The sequence below is a fragment of the Panthera leo genome, chromosome A3 (assembly GCF_018350215.1).
Source record: "Panthera leo isolate Ple1 chromosome A3, P.leo_Ple1_pat1.1, whole genome shotgun sequence".
NCBI lineage: Eukaryota > Metazoa > Chordata > Mammalia > Carnivora > Felidae > Panthera > Panthera leo.
In genome coordinates, this window is record NC_056681.1 from 21,478,440 (window position 1) to 21,497,988 (window position 19,549).

A 19,549-nucleotide genomic window follows, 5' to 3' on the forward strand; every position below is an offset into this window, starting at 1 on the left:
CTGACCAAGGTCAGAGCTCCCACGCTGCTTGCTTGCACAGCTTTTCAGCATGTCTCCCTCTCTCGCACCTCCCTCATCTACTGCTTTTTCTCTCTGATCCTAATTTCTCAGCTTCTGATCTTCGGGGGCTATTACATCAGGCTGGTATGTTACCTCTTTTTTAGGGCTGGATGCCAAGAAAGCGATAATGGGTTGTAAGTAGGGTCGAAGTGGGTTTTCCCATGAGTAGGGCAAATCTTGCTGCCTGAAACGGTCAAGACTCCACTCTCGAAAAGTCGTGCAACTCCCCATCCGACTGTAACCGCCTAGTGGGGACAACAATAATAGAAGTGACTTTCTCCTTGGGAGAGGCTTTCGCCTCCTCTTTGGATCTCCTCCTCTGAGCCCAGTGGGCTGGGGGTTTAGAGTCTCTTTTCATAGGAGACTAAAGCTTGAGGCCACACATCCGGTAGGAGGGGGCCGGGGTTGGAGCCTGGGGCTGCGGGACCCGAGTCAGCCGCTGCCACACCAGCTCACCACTGGTTCCATCAGGCATGCCTCGTGTCCCACCCTGCTCCCTGGTACGATGTAGTACCCAACTGCAAGTTAAATAAAAGCAGCTTCCTACATTTTAAAAATTGGGAATAGAGGTACCGGGCCAATATTTACTTTTATGTAGCGTTTGAAGGCTCAAGGGCAACTCTGCTGTTACTTGCTGTGTGGCCCAGGGAAAGTTGTTCACCCTCTCCAGCACCTGGCTGGCTCCTGGTCCCGCCAGGGGCCACTGGCACCGTAAATCCTGCCAGTCAAGGCTCTGGGTTTATCCCAGGCTTGAACAAGTCTCTTTCACTCTCTCTTTCTCTCTCTCTCTTGCTCTCGCTACCCCAGGTCACTTATTCACGCAACAAACATCTATTGAGCAGGTGAGTGGAGAGAGATAGATGCACACACTGGTCCTGATTCAAGGCGGGCTGTGACCGTGCCCTTCGGGCGCTGCCTATGAGGGAAAGGAAGTCCTGCTCTGGATGGGTTCCAGGAGCAGGTGGCCTTTGGGAGGGGGGCAGAGCCCGGGTGCAAGTGGCAGGTAAGAGGGGAGGGCATCCCAGGCAGAGGGCGCAGCTCGAGCAAAGGCCCAGAGGTAGATAACCCTGGGGTGTGTCTGGGGCCAAGCGGTGTGCCTGGTGAGGCTGGAGGGTGCAGATGTGGGCGACGCAATTGGAGGGTATGTTGGGCCAGACCTGCAAGGCCTCGAAGGCCAGATGAAGAGCTCGACTTGGCCCTGAGGTGTTTCAGCAGGGAGGGGGCTCACACAGACCTCTGAAGGCTCCCCTTGGCCCCGCGGCTCCCCACACCGTCAGAGCAGCCCCGTGAGGTCTGCGGTGTGATTGCTGCTTTCACAGAAACGGAAACCGAAGCCCCACCAAGGTGAATTAAAGTGCCCACCGTCACAGAGCCGAAGGGGCATTGCGAGGACAGAGCTGCAGGCAAGATGGCCAGGTCAGTTTTTCCATCTGTAAAATGGACATATTGGGAGGGCCCTTCCCAGTCAGGCGCTCTGCTCTCTGGTCCCCACCCCCGCCAGCCACCCAGATCCCAGTCCCAGACAGGACACCCGTTGAAAGGTCACGCCTATGCCTTGACATTTTCCGTGCGTCTCGCCGCCCCTCGTCTTAACACCCCTACCTCATCCCATCCCACCTCAAGGGAGTCTGGCCCTGCCCTCTCTGGGCTCTCTCATGCCAGACACTGTTCATCTGCCATTAGTCACCAGTTGGTAGAGAAATTGAGGCCTTCAAATGCCCTATCATGGTCCCACCCACTACTCCCCTGCCCTGCCCTCCCCCGCTCCTCCCAGCTCAGGCCATCTCTGGACTGGGAGTTCCTTGTCCTTGGAGAACAGCAAAGCCCAGCCAGGCTCTGGGATCCCAGTCGTGCTGTGTGACCTCAGGCAGTTTCCCCAACCTCTCTGAACCTCATTCTTTTCTTCCTTTCCTTCTTTCCGTTCTTCCTTCAACTCTCTCTGACTCATCCCTCCCTCTTTTACACCACAAACGTTTATTGAAACTACCAGGCACCATGGCTCAGAAGCATTGACAACTGCCCTCGGAAGCCTCACTTACAGAGAGCTGTAGGACTGAACCTGACCCAGGCCCCTGAGGCCCTACCCCTGGGAGGGAGGGGGTGGGGAGCAGGTGGAATAGGACTGACCTCTGAACCATGGAAGAGTCAGCACAGGCTTTTGAATCAACCCCGGGTTCCAAGCTCCCACTTCCTGGGAGCTGTGTGACTTTGGGCAAGTCACTTCACTGCTCTGAGCCCCAGTTTCCTTATTTAACAAACGACGAGCATCGTATTGTGAGATTTAAATGGCACGTCTGGCTGGTACGAGGTTATTCAAAAGTTCTAAGAATTCACTTCTGTCAGGGTTCCTGGGTGGCTCAAGTCGGTTCAGCATCTGACTCTTGGTCGCGGCTCAGGTCATGATCTCACGCTCTGCCCTGGCAGTGTGGAGTTTGGAATTCTCTCTCCCTCTCTCTCTCTGCCCCTACCCCACTCATATTCTCTCTCTCTCTTTCTCTCTCTCTCTCACATAAATAAATAAGCTTTAAAAAACTTTAAAAACCCTCACTTTTGAGGCCTGGAACCTTAGAGAGGTGAAGGACTGATCTCCCTAATGGTGGAGTTTAGGGAGTGACTCAACCTCATCAGTCAGTGACCCCGGGTACAAGATTTATTTGGGAGGCAGAGACTTCTTCTGAGCACCTCTAGACAGTAGACAATATTCTCCGTTGTCTGCAGCCTGTTTTACTCACACATATTAAAACTATTAAAATGGTATTCTTAGTATACCCGTTTTATATAGGAGGAAACTGAGGCTCAGAGAAGTCTAGTAACTTGCCCAGGGTCACACAGCCAAGAGTGAGCCCAGATGCTCCCCTCTGACCATTGCACTGCATTCCTCCCGCGTGGAGATGAAGGACCCCTGCCTACGCTCTCTGAGGACCTTAAGCCCATTGCCTCCCTCTCTGGGTCTGCCTTTCCTTTAGTAAAATGGAGTTTGAATCTTTACTTGTCCAATAAAGTAAGACAAGGCAGGATTTCCCAGCCCCTCTGAACAGATGGGAAAGAGTGGGGCAAGGGACCCCTGGTCCCCAGGCCTGGAATCAAGTCTTTAAGCCCAGCCTGGGCTCTGGCCACTGCTTGTCACTTCTTGGAAGCCGGTCCCGATCCTTGATTGCTCAAGTCACTGTGTCACTAAGGTGGCCGCAGTTCTATGGAAAGGGCAGAGGAAGGAACAGGAGGCAGCTGTCTGGGTTGCGTACAGGCCCGGGGCTCTGGGCCAGGTCCCCTACCAGGAACAACCCGATGGGTATTCTAAAGAGAGTCGAGTGGGTTCCTGTCCTGGAGGGAGCTCCCAGACGGGTTACAAAGGAAAATTAGTACCAAGTAGAGGAGAAGGTATTATTTCCAAGTGGAAGAGAATGGACAGAAGCAAAATGCACCCTTTCGCCTGGGGCAGGGCTGACATGTGTAGAAACATACAGCCTGCAGTACCCCTTCTACCAAGCCTGACAGTCCCCAGCCCTCCTGTTTCTCCTTGAGGTCCCTGTCCGTCAGGGCCAAGTGTTTTGGGACCCTTGGCTATTTTGCTCCAAAACTCAGGGAACCCCAGTTATTAAGTGCTCGTTACCTATTAGGTGCTCAAAACTCCAGGCCGACAAGAAAGGAATTCTTGCCACCATTTTGCAGAGGGGAGACTGAGGCCCAGAGAGTCAACCTACCTGCCTGTGGTCACACAACTGGTCGGGGTCGGAGCAGGAACTCCAAACCTGGTTTCTTGGTTGCTGTCACTCACCCTGCTTCTTCCTCCGAGCTCTTGCCAGCTGCAGGAAACAGTTTTTGTTACCATGTCTGTAAAAGGGGGCAATTACAAGGTTCACTCACAGGGTTATATTTTACAGGTCAGCAGGACCCATCACCGTGTTGCGAGTTTGCTCCCCTAAGACCCCCGACAGGGCCCATTTAACCCAGGGACAAACAGCCACTAAAGCCACGTGGATGTATTCCCTGCACTAGGTCACACAGGAATGGAAACTAAGGCCAGTTTGGTAGCCCAGATCCATCAATACGTATGGAACTTGTTCCAGAAAAAAAAAAAAAAAATTGGGGGAGGCCCACAGGCTCCAGTCTCTCCGGGGACCCTCCCTGCTCAGGCTTCCCAGTGGGTAAGAAGCATAGGAGCCTGGAGAACCAGAGAGACCAGGATGAGTTCGGCCAAGGTGCTGGGTTCCAGGGGTCAGAGGCTGAGTCCCTGGAAGTTTGGCTTTGTTTCTTTCTGGCACACAGTGGATCCGCAGGGAAACTCAGTGGAGGGAGCAGAGGGGAAGAGAGGGAGAGATGGGTGGGGGAGTGGACGGGGTGCTGGATGGACGGACAGATGATGAGATGGGCTGAGGGGTGGACGGGGAGAGGCAGATTATCGGTTTTGCCACAGGAAGTGGTGTGGGTGTGCCTATCTTTGTGGGATGTCTGCATGCCTGCACACGAGCCCACGTCTGCGTGGGGGTCTATCTCAGAGTTTCTGCAGTTTTGTGCGTCTGTGGGTGCCCCGCTCTGCTTGTGTCCACACCTGATGATGTGTGTGTGTGTGTGTGTGTGCGTGTGTGTGTGTGTACTTCTGTGCCCAGGTGCCTCTATCACCCAGAGTCTGATGATGTGTCCAGGTGCCTCTGTGTGTCCTGATCTAATTCTGTGTCTCTGTCCATTGCCGTCGCAGCCTTGAGTGCTGTCCGCTCCCCCAGGGGGCGCCCTTGCCCAGCTGCCACTCCTCTCCTCTCAGGCTCCTGCCCCCGGGGCACCCTAACTGACGGAGAGCAGGGCCCAGAATGGGCAAAGGTGGCCCCGCCGTGGCCCCGCCTTCTGGCGCGGCCCCGCCCCCTGCCCGCCCAAAGCGGGCTATAAGTTCTCTGTCCCTCTCAGCTTCGGCAGTGCTCGCCTTCAGTGGTCGCACTTGGAGGGTCCTGCCACCCGTCAGAGGAGCCACCGCCACCACCTGACCATGGCCGAGGGTGAGTATCAGGGTCAGCGCTGCCGCCAAGCACGGGCCCGCGCCTGGCCACCCCTCCCTGTCTCAGGGGTCCCCCCTGTGCCATGGTCGGCTGGGGGTCAACACCTGGCAGGCGCTCTCCCCAGTCTGGAGAGCAACAGGAAGGCTGGGCTGGGTGAGAAGGGCCTGGCTCCCCCTCAGGCCTGGCCCCGCTGGGGCCTTTCCATCCCCAGGGCAAAATCATTAACCCCTGCCTCCCCGAATCAGACAAAGCAGTGGAACATGCAGGCGTGTTGTAAACTGTAGAGCACTGGACTAGCGGGCCACTGTCACTTGTCCTCGGTCAGTTAGCGGGGCTGGGTCCCTGCTGTGGACCGGCCGGCACGAAGCTGTGCAGCAGGGTCTGGCCTGGCCTCAGGACACTTAGCTTTGGTTGGTCCCTGCCAGCCGCGGGGAGGAGGCGTGCATGTCGTACCTAGAGGTGTGCAAGTCATGCCTGGCTGACTCCTTGGCCCTGGGGCCAGAGAAGAGGTTCTAGCACCCTCTGGGCTGAGAGCACACATGTTCTCTAAGGTCCCCTCCGGCCCCCAAGTTCTGCAACCCCAGTCTTTGGCCACTTGTCGATTCTCAGTTTCCCCTCCCGTAAAACATGGATGGGTCGCCCTCGGTACATCCGTGAGGGCCAAGGGGAGTGGAGTCAGGGTCCGATTAATTTCCTACCTGCTCCCCCACTCCACACACACACACACATACACACACACACACACACACACACACACACACAGTCGCAGCGGTGGCAGCACTCCTGTCCCAGGGGAGGGGTTTCTGCAATGCAGGGTGTCCGTGGACTAAAGCGGCTGGACCCCGTGACCCGGCTAACTCTTGGCTCGAGTCCATGTGGAGAGGGCCTCCACACCACCCTGCAGCCCGGGAAGGAGGCGCTGGGAGAGGGGCTCTGAAGAGGGACATGGGGCATGTGGAGCAGGGACGGGAGGAGGGAAGCTGACCTACCGAGTGACCTCGGGCTACCCTTGTCCCTAGCTGGGATCTGGCTCCCCAACACATGAGATCAAAAACCAGCTCAGGGCTGGCTGCGATGGGTCCTCTAGGTGGCATCTCGGATGCAGTTTCCCATCCCTGGCCCCGAGGGAGGCTCAGTGGGGCTGGGGGACCCTGGAGGTGCCAGCTGTGGATGACCTACCTGCCCCATTACCACAGTGGCCGTCTCCTACAGGGGTCCCGCTGGCCTGGGAGACCTGGGGTCCTTTACTCAGTGCAGAAATCCTGTGATCCTGGAGCTCAGTGCTTCTGCACCTTGGGAGCTGGGCATGACTTCTGGAAATTCTTCTTTAGATGATAGCCCAAGAAAGCACCCCACCTGTCCCAGCCCAGGAACTGACAATCTCTCTATGGTCTTCCAGGGGGGACGATGGTGGTCTCTTCCTGCTTAAGCTCTCTGGAGTAGAAGTTTTCAAAAACAGTGTTTCCTCACCCTAGCAGGCCAGCCAGAAGCCCTCCCGGGCGGTGGGGGAGGTCTCTCCTGCTCTGAGCCCCAGGGGGCAGGTCCCTCGGGTCTCTTCCCAGGCTCAGAACAACACGGGAGTGTTAGGGAAGGGAAGGAAGGAGTGGGGGAGATGGGGAGCAAACCCTGAGCCGTGGAGCGAGGGGCTTCCAGTGCAAGCTCCAGAATCCACAGCCCGGGTTCAAATCCCAAGGCCGCAGCTTGCCTCGGAATATCTCCTCCCAGTGGTGATAGTATCTGCATAGGTGGAGTCGTTGTTGTGAGGTTTTGGGGGAGAAAAGCCGTGTCAAAGCCCTCTCTCAGCAGTCACCGGGCACTTGGGGATCTTCCATGGCAGAAGCAGGGCACCCGAGTCGATGGCCCAGTGGAAGGACCCACTTGCTGGGTGACTTTGGGCAGATCCCTGCCCCTGGGTCTCAGCTGGACCGCGTACTCTCCAAGGGCCCCACGGCTCTGAGAGTCCACCTTGCCCACTCTCCCCACGCTGCGGTCTTCTTAATCTTAACCTTGAGCTTGCCAAGATTTCTGAGGTGTGTGCTTCCCTCGGACTCCCCGCCCCCACCCATGACCTCTACCCCTGCCTTGGCCTTTAGCTCCCTTTGAAACTACAAATAGAGCTTTCACATAACAAACGTCTGCCCTGGGCTAGGCCCCACTTCCTCTGCTCGTCCTCTCAGCAGCCTTTTGAGACTTCAGAGGAGGCACAGAGAGGGAGAGAGACCCGTCCAGGGTCACACAGCAGCACTGCAGAACTGAAAAGCGTAGGTCCGGAAGTCTCCAAACCCTCTGTCATTTTCAAACCTTTTTTATCATGGAGAATATTGAAGACACATCAAAGTAAAGAGAAGAATATAATACATGCCTGTGTTCTCATCACCCAGCCTCCTGTGGCCGCTCCTGCCTCCCGGTACCCCTCACCTCCCCACCCCTGCCCCTGTTATTTGGAAGCAAATCTCAGACATCACCATTTCACCTGCCGATATTTCAGTAAAACCTAAGGGCTCTCTCTCTTTAAGACATGAATAAATTAACCAAAAGTCCTTACTACCGCCACGATTCCACGGGCATTCAAATCTGTGATCGTCTCATGAGTATAATAAACGTTTTAGAATACTTTTTAAAAGACCAGGACCCAGATGAGACCTGCATACCACAACGGGTCGAAATGTGTCTTCAGTTTCTCTTAATCTATAGTTTCTCCCTTCAACTAATTTTTTTCTTTTTTTTTCTTGCAGTTTTTTTTTTAAGTTTATTTATTTATTTTGAGAGAGAGAAACAGAACGTGCCTGCAAGTGAGGGAGGGACAGAGAGAGAGGGAGAGGGAGAGAGAGAGTCCCAGGCAGGCTCTGTGCTCTCAGTGTGGAGCCAGACGCAGGGCTCGGTCTCAGGAACCGGGAGACGGTGACCTGAGCTGAAATGCAGAGTCGGACGCTTAATGGCCTGAGTCACCCAGACGCCCCACCTTGCGGTTTATTTGTTGAGACAACCAGCTCCTCTGCCTTTTGTCTCCCAGAGTGTGAATTTTGTCCGATCGCATCCTGGTTCTGTGTTTAACATGTTCCTCAGTCCTCCGTATGCCCTGTAAATTGAAAGCCGAACCTAAAAGGCAAAATCGAACCTCCGCCCAATACTGCCCCACCTCACTTTTAACAAAAGAACCCTTTAATCGTGACCGTGACCGAATAGCTCCTGTTGAGTGAGCATTTGTTATGTGCCAGGCACCGTACTAAGTGGTTCACAGCAGTCCCGTGACAGGTGAGGAACGGGAGTCCAGAAAGTGGACTTGCCTGAGGTCACGATGCTGGACGGCGGCCAGGACTTCTCCCACCACGCCACAGTGAGCACGACATTGTGACTATGACAGTGAGCACGGCGTTGTGACTATGAGGAAGAGAAGAGTCGTCGGGGAGATTCGGCCCCGGCTGACCCCAGGGTGACAGGGGTGGGTGGGGGCTTGGGAGGGGGCAGGGCGGGTAGCCATCATCCAGAGAGGCCTGGCTCCCGGGGATCCCCACATCCACGGAGCCCCGAGGGCACAACTGGCTGAGGGAGGCCACCCCGGCTCAGGCTCACGCCCCTCCTGCTGTCTCCGCAGAACTGGTTCTGGAGAGACTTGACCTGGAGCTGGAGGCCAATGGCCGTGACCACCACACAGCCGACCTGTGCCGGGAGAAGCTGGTGGTGCGGCGGGGCCAGGCCTTCCGGCTGACACTGCATTTCAAGGGCCGAAACTATGAGGCCAGTGTGGACAGCCTCACCTTCAGCGTCACGACCGGTGAGTACCACCCCGTCGCCCCGACCTGCTCTGTTCTGTGATCTCCTGGCCCCCTGACAATGAGGCAGGTGGCTCCGTTCCTCTTTGCTCCCCCCCCCCCCCACCGAGAAGGTCCTAGCGGTCACTAGCCCCATTGTACAGATGAGGCAACTGAGGCCCAGAAAGTGGAAAGGGGACGCCCCAGGCCTCCCAGCCTCGTAAACAAGTTTGCTGGGCACCCGGTTCCAGAAAACCTGTTATCGCCCTGGATAACAGCTTCCTACCACAAAGGTCATCAAGATCCTGCCCAAATCAAAACAGCTTTCCAACTCTTATCAACAGCTACTTCCCCCAATCCGCATAACCTGAAGTCCTCTGGGATCGGGCTCACGTTGGCTCTGGGTAGTGGAGAGAACCCAGCTGCCATCTCCCTGAGGGGACAATTTTGTGTTCCCATAGTTCCTTCTCCAGGCCTCAGGAGGGCTGCCTCAGGCTCAGGGGTGGCAGACCTGGGCTCTGGTGTGGACTGGATTGCCTACCTGCTGTGTGACCTTGGACAAGTTGCTTAGCCTCTCTGGGCTTGAGTTTTATCTTGTGAAAAGCACTCCTGGTAGAAGGTGTTAGGTGAGAAGGGCCAGACGTGGCGGGGTGCCTTGTAGACGTTAGTAGCCGCTGCTGCTTTTGCTCTGGGGGGCCCAGTGACGGGTGAAAGGACATTGAGGCCCCAGCCACGTCATCCCCACATGCCCAGTTCCCAATCTTCTTTGCTTGCCATTCCTGGGAAAGTGGCCTCGAATGCCAAATCTCTGGATTTGGCTCCTGGTGGGAACCACTCCCTTGAGATCAGCTAGGGGCCACCTGGCTGGGACTCTGCCCAAGGGTGAGAAAGGCCAGTTCTTTCTGAGACCACCGAGGGCAGAGAGAGCAGCAAACAGGCTGCGGCCCATATTTACCTGGGTGGCCGTTTGATAAGGCTTATCATGGTGCTTGCAGACCGGCCACGGATATCTCCCCCGTGCCTTTCCTTCCTTCCCCTCTGCTTCTGGCACAGATACACCTACTACCCAGGGGCAGCCCCCCCCCCCCCCGCCCCCTGCAAAACCAGTACCCTTGGGGCCCTTTCTAACTGAACTGAAGAGCATCCAGGAGCCTCTGATCTTTCTAACTCAGTTTCCCTCTCTGTAAAGTGGAAGGTTGTAGTATATGACAGTTATGTGCTGGGTAGGATACCCTGAGAAGAGTCAGGGTCAGGGTCAGGCTTGGGATGATGAGAATCACAGCAACCTACTGTATGCATGCTCGTTCTCGATCTGCCCATCTGGGAAACATACTGAGACCCCATTTTACAGATGAAAATACTGAGGCTCAGAAAGGTCAAGTTACCTGCCCAGGTCACACAGTAAGTTAAGGACAAAGCAGGGTTCAAACCTGCCCCCAGAATTGAGGCTTTTCACTGGTGAGCTGACAGCAGACATATTTACCTAATCACCATAAGGGCCTGCTGGGCCTCAGTTTGTTCTTCTGTGAAATGGAACAGTAGAGAAACTGCCAGAGGAGGCTACCACTGACTTCCCACCTTCTTTCTCTTCTTTCAAGGCATCTCCTTTCTTTCTTTTTCTCCATTTATCTAGGCGGCCTGGTGCCAGGTAATTAGGCCTCAAGTTCAGGGTTGGGGGAGGGGGTGGGTACAGCTGACCTTCCCATCCCAGCAGCTAATCTCTGTTCTCCAGTCTCTACCAATTTATCTCAAACCATAGCCGGTCTGTGCTGGTCACCTCCAAAGCCCTCGAGCAGACACGGAGGGCACTCTATCTCTGGATGCACACAGCTTCCCTGTCTGGGCCACCAAGACCCTCCCATGGGCTGAGGAAGCCTGAGGGACAATACCAGGAAGCCAGGCTTTTCATCTCAAGGCCTGGTTTGGATCAGTACCCAGCCCCAGGCCTGGCCTGAGCACCTTGCTCTTGTGCTGCAACATTCTAGCTTGTGATCAGCCTGTCCTGCCTCCTAAGGGAAACTGAGGCCCAGAGAGAGGAGAGAGCTGGCAAAGGTCACTCAGTGAATGGAGTATGTGGCCTGATCCTACACATACCCGGATGCTGTGTATTTCACCCAGATAGTTGGAGACCTGACAGGGTCTGTTACGGGACACAGACCGCAATAGACAAACACTTTATTATGGGAATAAAGCTGTTTCCTTCCAAGAGGGGACCGAGCTTTGGAGGGTGAGTGGGGTGGGAGTGAGGCCAGCCTGAGGGAGTGAAAAGAACCTTTATGAGGTTAATAGAGGGCTTTCCTCTGGAAGGTTCCCCTCATCCACCCCCCTACTCCACCCAGTCATGGTCTGGGATAGTCCCCAGGACTCCTCAGGTCTCCAGGTCATTTAGGCCCACAGGGATTCCCTGAAGCATCTCTGGCCCCACAAAGATGTGAAACCAAAGCCGATGACTTTTTGAAGCCAGCTTATGTGAGCAGTGGTGGTGCGGGGGGTGGGGGGGGGGGAACAACCTGTTCTCTCCCCGATCCCCCATCCGGGACCCTTGGAAGAAAGCAGTGTGTGTGTGTGTGTGTGTGTGTGTGTGTGTGTGTGTTTGTGTGTGTGTGCACAGCTGCCCCAGGACGGGGAGAAAGGGAAATGTTTCCTGACCTGTCCTTGAGGGTAGTATGTCAATAGAGACAGTGGCTATGGGACCTGGCCCAGGCTATTCCCATGGTGACCAGATCACTGGATGTCCAAACAGGGACATTTCTGAGAATGAAAGGACACCATTAAGAATTATGCTGGGGCCGCAGGTATAAACTGGGGCTGTCCCAGGCAAACAGGTCTCCCCGCCTTTGTCCCTCGCAGCCTCACTTTCCATATCTGTAAAGTGATTCAGTTGAACAAGACAATGTCTACATTCCACCCCAGTCCTCAAAATCTGTTGTTTGGCCTGGGGATTCTGACTTTTAATAGTCCCTTTTGACGACGCTGAGGAATGCCCACATTTACTGCACAATTACTGCACTAGTCACTGTTTTGAATGCTTCCTGAGAAGTCCTTTGCCGGTCCTCTAAACCGGGCCAGGAAGTGATAGTGACAATAATAAACCAGAGCTATCATTTATTGAGCACTTACTGTGTGCCAGGCACCATGCGATGTACCTCAACTGCTTTAGGCTTTATAATGACCTTACGAGGAGGTAGGTATACTGTAATTGACCCCATTTTACAGATGAGGACACTGAGGCCCAAAGAAGCTAAGTAGCTTGTCCGAGGTCACAGAGCCAGTTTCAGACACAGGATCGACCCTCCTCACGCATGTGGTCCAAGCCTGTTTTCTTCCTGGATGAGAAAATTGCAGATCGGAGAGGCCTGGTGACTTAGCCCAGCTCACGGAGCACTCAGAACCTGAGAAGGGGGACCAGACCCAGGCTGGCTCTTGGGGCCCTGTGCTGCCTGACTTCTCAGGCTTATAGCTGACTCCTGGCACCCAGTCAGGGCCTCGGAGGCCTGTGTCATGCCTGTTAGCTCACGGTTATATTTGGGCTCGGGTGTGGCCGGGGCTGTTGGGTGGGTAGGAGGAGGCAGGGTGCTGGGAGGGAGCCCCTCAGTGAACAAGCCCCCATATTGTTAGCAGCAGGTGGTCAGAGCTACAGGGAGGGAGATGAAAGGATAAAAATAAACTTTCCCGGGCAGCCGCCCAACCAGGCAGAGAAGGTTCTGTTTCTCCTCTCGGCCACCCAAGTCCAGAAAAGATGACCAGCCCCTCCTCGCCCTCCCATGACTCAAACCTGCCTGCCCAGGCAGGGCCCTCCCCGTACCAGGAAAAGCAGGCTCCCTATCTCGCTGAAGCTTCCAGACCCCTCACAAGAGACCACGGGAATGAGAGGCGCCCTGGAGGACAGCCCAGAGCCTAGAGATCTGGGCTCAGACGCTGACGTTGCCCCAGACCCCTACGATATCCTCGGGAGACCCCCTCCTCTCTGAGCCTCAGTTTTCCCATCTGTACAAGAGGTCTCAGGGAAAGCAGGCGGTGGGGGGCGGTGGTTATAACTACCTCCTTGGAGCTGCCTTTGAAGATACAGAGGCCAAAAGCCGGAGGGGGCCCTGGGGAGACAGACACCTAGAGGCTGGATGGGCCAGCACCTACCAGCAAGGGACCTCCCAGACGGGTTCCTGTGGGGCATCAGAGGACCAAGGTCTTATCCTACTCAAAGTCTGGGCTTCTTCTTCTGAAAGGAAGAGCTGGACCCTTGCAGGTAAAGGATTTAGGAGGAAATGGAGCATCCATTGGTGCTACAGATGGACAAACCGAGCCCAGAGAAAGGGCGTGCAAAGTCACGCCAGCCCAGGCAGCGCGACGGAGGCCCTGACCCAGGTTGAGCGGTCCCCTCCCCCGGGAGACATCTGTCCGGTTGGGAACCTGCTGTGGGAGCGAGACCTGTCACATGCTCTCGCAAAAGCGCCCTGCGAGGTCGGGGTCTGACCCTCGCTTTACAGACGAGGAAACCCAGGCTCAGAGAGGTGAAACCTCTCGCCAAAGTTCCCTCAACGGCCGGCAGCGCACCTCGGCCTCCGACCCAGGCCCGTGGGACCCCCGGCGTGTGCCGGCCCCCGCCGGGTCTGCCGCTGTCCCTCCCTGCCCACGTCCGGCTCACGGCCACTGCCTCTCCTCTGTCAGGCCCAGCTCCCAGCAAGGAGGCCGGCACCCGGGCCCGTTTCCCGCTGTCCGATGCCGTGGAGGAAGGTGCCTGGACGGCCAAGGTGGTGGACCAGCGGGACAGTGCCCTCTCGCTGCAGTTCAGCACCCCGCCTAACGCCCCCATCGGCCTGTACCGCCTCAGCCTGGAGGCCTCCACCGGCTACCAGGGCTCCAGCTTCGTGCTGGGCCACTTCATCCTGCTCTTCAACCCCTGGTGCGCAGGTGAGACATACGATCCGTCAGCAGGGTGCGGAGACGGGCAGGGCCGGGCCCACCCACGGGGGCCACTGAGGGTGGGGGCAGTGGGGCAGAAGAGACATCAAAGCAGGTTGAGCAAAACCTCCTCAGAGCCGTGCCGAGCTCCGGCCTCGCCAAAACCTTGCGATGTGAGTACACTTATTATTATCCCTACTTATGGAGGAAGAGACAGGCACTCGGACACAAAATGACTTGCCCAAGGCCACACAGCTACCAAGGGATCTCACCCTGTGCCGGAGCTCATGTGTTCCCACCGCACTGTGCCGGGGCACAGACGCGTCTCGGGTTCAGAGCCCCATTCGGGAATGCGATGCCCAGGGGAGGCCCAGGGCCATGGCTCCACGTCTGGTTGTGTTTCGTGGGGCTCTGTTTGAAATCTCCCCAGACCGGCCTGGGGAGGGGAACCTGAGGGAGGTGGAGGGGTAGGGTAACCAGGAGAGGCGGGCAGGAGCAGTTTGGTTAACTACGTGCCCCTCAATTCTTCCTCTCAATAATCCCACGGGGGAGATTGTTAGTGTCCTCGATTCCCAGACAGGAAGCAGGCTCAGAGAGGTCAAGTGGCTTTTGAAGGGTCCTCTAAGTAAGTAAGTGGGCAATGCTGGGCAAAACTAGCAAGTTGCAGGGGACAGCTCAGAAGAAAGGAGGCTGGCTCGAGGAGGAAGGGGGAGGCAGGGGCTGCCACATCCCTTCCCGGGCCTCAGTTTCCCCATCTGACCGACAGGGCAATCAGATCCATTTCTTTCTTGCTCCTGCATAGCACGGCAGAGAGAGATGCCTTGTGGGCAGGCCTGGGAATGGGGAGTCCCTCCTCAACGCTGGGGTCCAGCCACACTTTCCAGCCTCTCCAGCATCAGACGACCAGTTTCTTACTGGATCACTGCTTTTATTTTTTTCTTCACCATTTTGGGACATTTTATAACACATTTGAGGGGAAAGGTTTTTTATTTTCTCTTGTACATATCTTGGCTTTAATTTTTTTTTTTTTTTTAAGCTTATTTACTTGGAGAGAGAGAGGGCGAGCAGAGGAGGGGCAGAGAGACAGGGAGACGGAGAATTCCCCCCGACGCGGGGCTCAAACCCATGAACCGTGAGATCATGACGTGAACTGAAATCGAAAGTCAGGCGCTCAACCTACTGAGCCACGCAGGGACTCCGGCTTTTATTTTTAGGTATAACAGTAAGACATGAGAACATCCTCTTCATATAAGCTTTAAGCATTACAGGGAAACGGCCCCCATGTTGACTCTCCTCCTTGGGGAGCACCATTATTAGCTGTCTTGGGGGGCTCCTCTCCTTAGATTCGAGTGCATGTGCCTGGAGACATCGCTGCGTTAATGGGTTTCTCTTAAACATAAAAGGATCCCACAGTATACATCAACCTACAACTTATTCCACTTTTCCCCTCTACCATACATCCTGAGGATTTTTCCCCACCAGTGTGCATCCATCTGCTTTTTCTTCTTAAGAGCTCAGAATGTTCCACATCTTGCCAGTGAGGACAGTTTATTGATCTGGCCCTCCACCCAGGGACATGAGGTCGTCCCCGGGAGGTCCTCACAGGGAAGATCACTCATCCTTGCTCACATGCCCTGGGGCCACATGAAATGGTGTCTTGGGACAGAAGTGGCTTCTCTGGACTGCACTGGAGATGTGTTTTGATCTCACCAATCTGCAAAGCTTACGGCTAGTCGCCAGCCCTGCCCGTGGAGCAGGAAGACGCCAGTGTCCCCCACTCGTCGACACCACAGGGTCTCAAAGTTCAGGGAACAGGGAGCGGAGTTCTGGGGATGTCCCCTTCCTTTGGCCTTTCCTCCAGCCCTGCCCCATCCCCGCCCTGCGGATTGGGGTGGCTGTCAGCCAAGCAGCTCAGTGACTAAAGTGACCCACATCCCAGGGCGGGAGCCCGGAGGGGACAGTTGGAGCTGGTGATGCTGAGGCAGGAAGTTGGGCTCAGTGGAGGTGTGGGTGTGGGTGGGATAGGAAAATTGCTGTCCCTCTGGGGCCTGCCTCTGGAACCCGAGCCTCCTATCCCCGAGGGGGGTGGGAGGAAGGTTGGGGAGGTGGGGGGCGGGGGTGGGGTTCTCATCCCCACCTTGACCAGCAGAGCTGCGAGGAGGGCACGGTCCCTGCCTGCTGAGCCAGGGTGGGGCCGAGCTGACATGTACTGACACTCTCCCCACAGTGACGAAACACCCTGGGTTTTTCTTTCTCTTTCGTTCTCCCAACCTATCTGCTGACTTACCACTGCCTAGTTCATTTACTGTAAGGCTATTTTTATTGCAGTCCCGGGAGCCAACAGTGCAGGATATACAAGGCAAAAAATACTCGGCCACTTTCACATTTGCTTTCCTCCGTGCAATAAGAGGGGGTTTGCCGGTGGGCCAGACACCGCCCGGGGACCCAAGGGGCCTGAGCCCCTGCATTCCGGGCCAGGGCCACCATATTTTTAGGGACCCATACAAATATATTTTTTTTAACATTTATTTATTTTTGAGACAGGGAGAGACAGCATGAACGGGGGAGGGGCAGAGAGAGAGGGAGACACAGAATCGGAAGCAGGCTCCAGGCTCTGAGCCATCAGCCCAGAGCCCCACGCGGGGCTGGAACTCACGGACCGCGAGATCGTGACCTGAGCCGAAGTCAGATGCTTAACCGACTGAGCCACCCAGGCACCCCAAAAATATTTCAATTTCTTTTAAAATCATGAGGAAAAAGTGAATGTTTAGGTCAGAGGATGTGTTTTGACATGTGATATTAATATATTTGTCATTGTACCAATGCAGTCATAAAGTATATTTAAAATTTTTTTTTTTATGGAAGAAGGGGCCCACAGAAGCAAAGATGCCCAGGGCCCACCAAAGTCATGACGTGGCCCTGGATTTCCTCTCCCCAGCCTCAGCTTCTTCACCTGTGAAGTGGTGAAGGTAAAGGCCAACTTGACCTTTACGGCTCCTGCCCTCTGGCCCCGACTGCCGCAGCCCTCTTCTCTGCAGTCATCAGCCACAGGCCACTGAGTTCCAGGCATTTCCCGGCAGCTGCACCTTTGCTGTCTCTGGTCCTCTGCTTAGAATGTCATCCCGCCAGGCTCCAAGTATCTAAATCTTAGTCCTTTATCAAGGCGGCATTCAGAGGTCACCTGTTCCAGATGGCCCTCCCGGACCCCCTCAAGGCGGACAGGATCCCGACTCCCCTGAGCCTCGGTGACCCTAGTGGGCTTTCTCTCTGCCTTGAATTACGCTCCTGCTCACCCCGGCTGAGGGCTTTAGCTTGCAAAACACCTCCCAGATCTGCATTCCATGTTACTGTCAGGGAGCAGACTTCCTATGGACTAAAGCGGACGAAAAAGGAGAAGTGGTCTCCCCAGGGTCGCCCAGCAAGTGAGGATTGGCTAGGAGGTGCCTGACTCCTGGTCCAGTGTTCCTCTCTCTCTTGTGTTGGCATCAGTTTTTCCACCTGTAAAATGGGGCTCTCAAGGTCCCCTTCTCATAGAGCTCTTGTGGAGATGAAACGTTAACATGTGTGTCATATGCTTTTCGCAGGCCCCGGCAAGGGTTGCATAAATGGCAGTTGCTGCTAACACCTTATTTCATTGATACAGGATTATTCATGAACGATTAATTAATTAATTAAATCATTCCATCCAGAATTGATTAAGTGATTGAATCCTTCACTGATGATTAAAAGATAGAAGGGCCTCCGAGGCTCTGGCCCGGCCCTAGCTTTCAGCGCCTGGCTGCCCTATCTGTGGTGACCCTGTGCCCTGCCAGACCCAGAGCTGAGGCCCCTTCTTTCCCATCCCCAGAGGATTCTGTGTACCTGGACTCAGATGAGGAGCGGCAGGAGTACATCCTCACCCAGCATGGCTTCATCTACCAGGGCTCGGCCAAGTTCATCAACAACATACCCTGGAACTTTGGGCAGGTAGGGCCGCATGCTGCCTTTTCCACCGCTACAGGCCCACTGTGTGCTGGGCCCTGGGTCTGAGGCGCTGAAAGCTTCAGAGGTGGGAGCTGGTCTCGGGGTTGTGACCGCAGGCTGTCAGGGATTCAAGGGCCCCGAAATGGCTGGAGGCTCAGAGAGGGCCCAGGCCAAGCCTGAGATCATACGGCAAAGGGTTGCCCTACCCACCGTGGGAATGGCAGCCCCAGATTCAAGGTGGGGAAAGAATCAGGAGAGCCTTTGGGAATTGTGGGGCCGGTCGGTGCTCCAGGAGGGAGAAAGGGAACATTCAAGGCCATATAACTAAGTAATAAAAATGCTCACTATGTGCTAAGTAAGTCCCAAGAGGAGGCTTTAAACCATCGTCTCGATCAGTGGTTTTCAAACTTGAGTGTACATTAGAAATCACCAAAAAAGTGTGTTAAAGCACAGATCACTGAGTCCCCACCCTTAGTTTCTGATTCAGTAGGGCTGGGTGCGGGCTGAGAATTCGCATTTCCAACTAGATCGCAGATGATGCTGATGCTGCTGACCGGTGGTCATACTTTGCGAACCACTGGTTGTATCAGTCAGCTGCTGCTGAATAACAAACAAGCCTGAAATGTACACACTTAACAACACGTTTACAACTTAACAACAACCATTTATTATTTCTTACAAATTCATGGGTCAACCAGAGCCTAGCTGTCTAGGCTGGGCTTGGCTGACCTCAGCTAGATGGCTCATCCCTGTTCCATGTGGTTTCCTCACCTTCCAGCAGGTCATCCCAGGCTGGGGGTTCAAACTAGTCATCTTATTTCCTCTGCCATCCAGCCTCCCATGAAAGTTCTTGAGACATTGCTGAGAAAACTCATGAAGCAAGAGTCCTCCCACTCCTGGCCCTTCAACCTCCTGGTGTGTTAGGGGCTGTTGGCCTTCTGACATGGGATTCACCTTGAGGCTTTTTCCAACAGCCCCTGGGGTGGGGTTTCCATATTCGGGCCTCCAGAATCCTGCCCTGGGGCCACAAAGAAGTCTTCTCTGTGTGCTCTGGAGCTCTGACCTCAGTTTCCCCATCTGACTATTGGGGATAATGGTTGTAAGCATATCTGCCCAGGAACCTGTAGCCTGCTGTGGGATGTACAGGAAATGGTGGTATGACCGGGATACATAACATACATCAAGAAGTAAATTGGCTTTTCTTTCCCAGGGCTCTGTATTTTACCCTGACAAACAGAACAAAGCCAAGTCCTTCCTTTCATCCCCTGAGTTCCTGTTTTGGGTCCAGGCTTGTGTTGAGCCACTGGACACAGCCCTCGTGAATCTTCGGGAAGCCATCACAACCCGGGATGATAAGACCTAGAGAAAGGAAGTGAATAAATTGCCCGTGGGGATCAGGGAGATTCCTGAAATAGGGCAAGGTCTGAGCTGGGCTTTGGAGGAGGAGGAAATGCGGTCTACTAAGCAAGGGGAAGTGCCTGAGCAAAAGCTCAGAAGGGTCATGCTTAAGAAGAATTTTGTAGCCTTGGGGAGCTCTGTATGTGCGAAGGAGCCCCAAGAGATGAAGAGAGAAAAGTCAGCAGTGTCCGGGTTGTGAATGTCAGGCTGATGGCACTAGGGAGCCACAAAAGGGCTCAGAGCCATGGGGAAGCTGTTCTGCAGCATGGAGGGAGGCCTGAGATAAAGTCTGCTTTGGGACAAGACCACAGAGATGGGGAGGAGGGGCCAGGTTGCCTTTGGACTTGTCAGACTAGGTGGTGTGGTGTAATGAGACAAGGAGGGAAGATCCTACTTTTAATAATGACAATGAGGATGAGAAGGTGTGAGCCATACAGAGAGTAGCAGGAAGAACATTCCAAGCAAAGGAAACAGTAAGTGCAAAGGCCC

At 55.0% G+C, this 19,549-nt stretch overlaps 1 protein-coding gene across 1 annotated transcript in view; it reads left to right on the forward strand.

The window, feature by feature from the left end:
• The first annotated feature begins 4,960 nt into the window (after positions 1-4,960).
• TGM2 (transglutaminase 2) overlaps positions 4,961-19,549 on the forward strand; it is a 32,547-nt gene continuing 17,958 nt past the window's right edge. The window contains exons 1-4 of the mRNA XM_042930995.1: positions 4,961-5,048; positions 8,644-8,823; positions 13,466-13,708; positions 17,547-17,665. Coding sequence (XP_042786929.1) covers positions 5,039-5,048; positions 8,644-8,823; positions 13,466-13,708; positions 17,547-17,665 — 552 coding nt within the window. The 5' untranslated portion in view covers positions 4,961-5,038. The remainder of the gene's footprint in view (positions 5,049-8,643; positions 8,824-13,465; positions 13,709-17,546; positions 17,666-19,549) is intronic.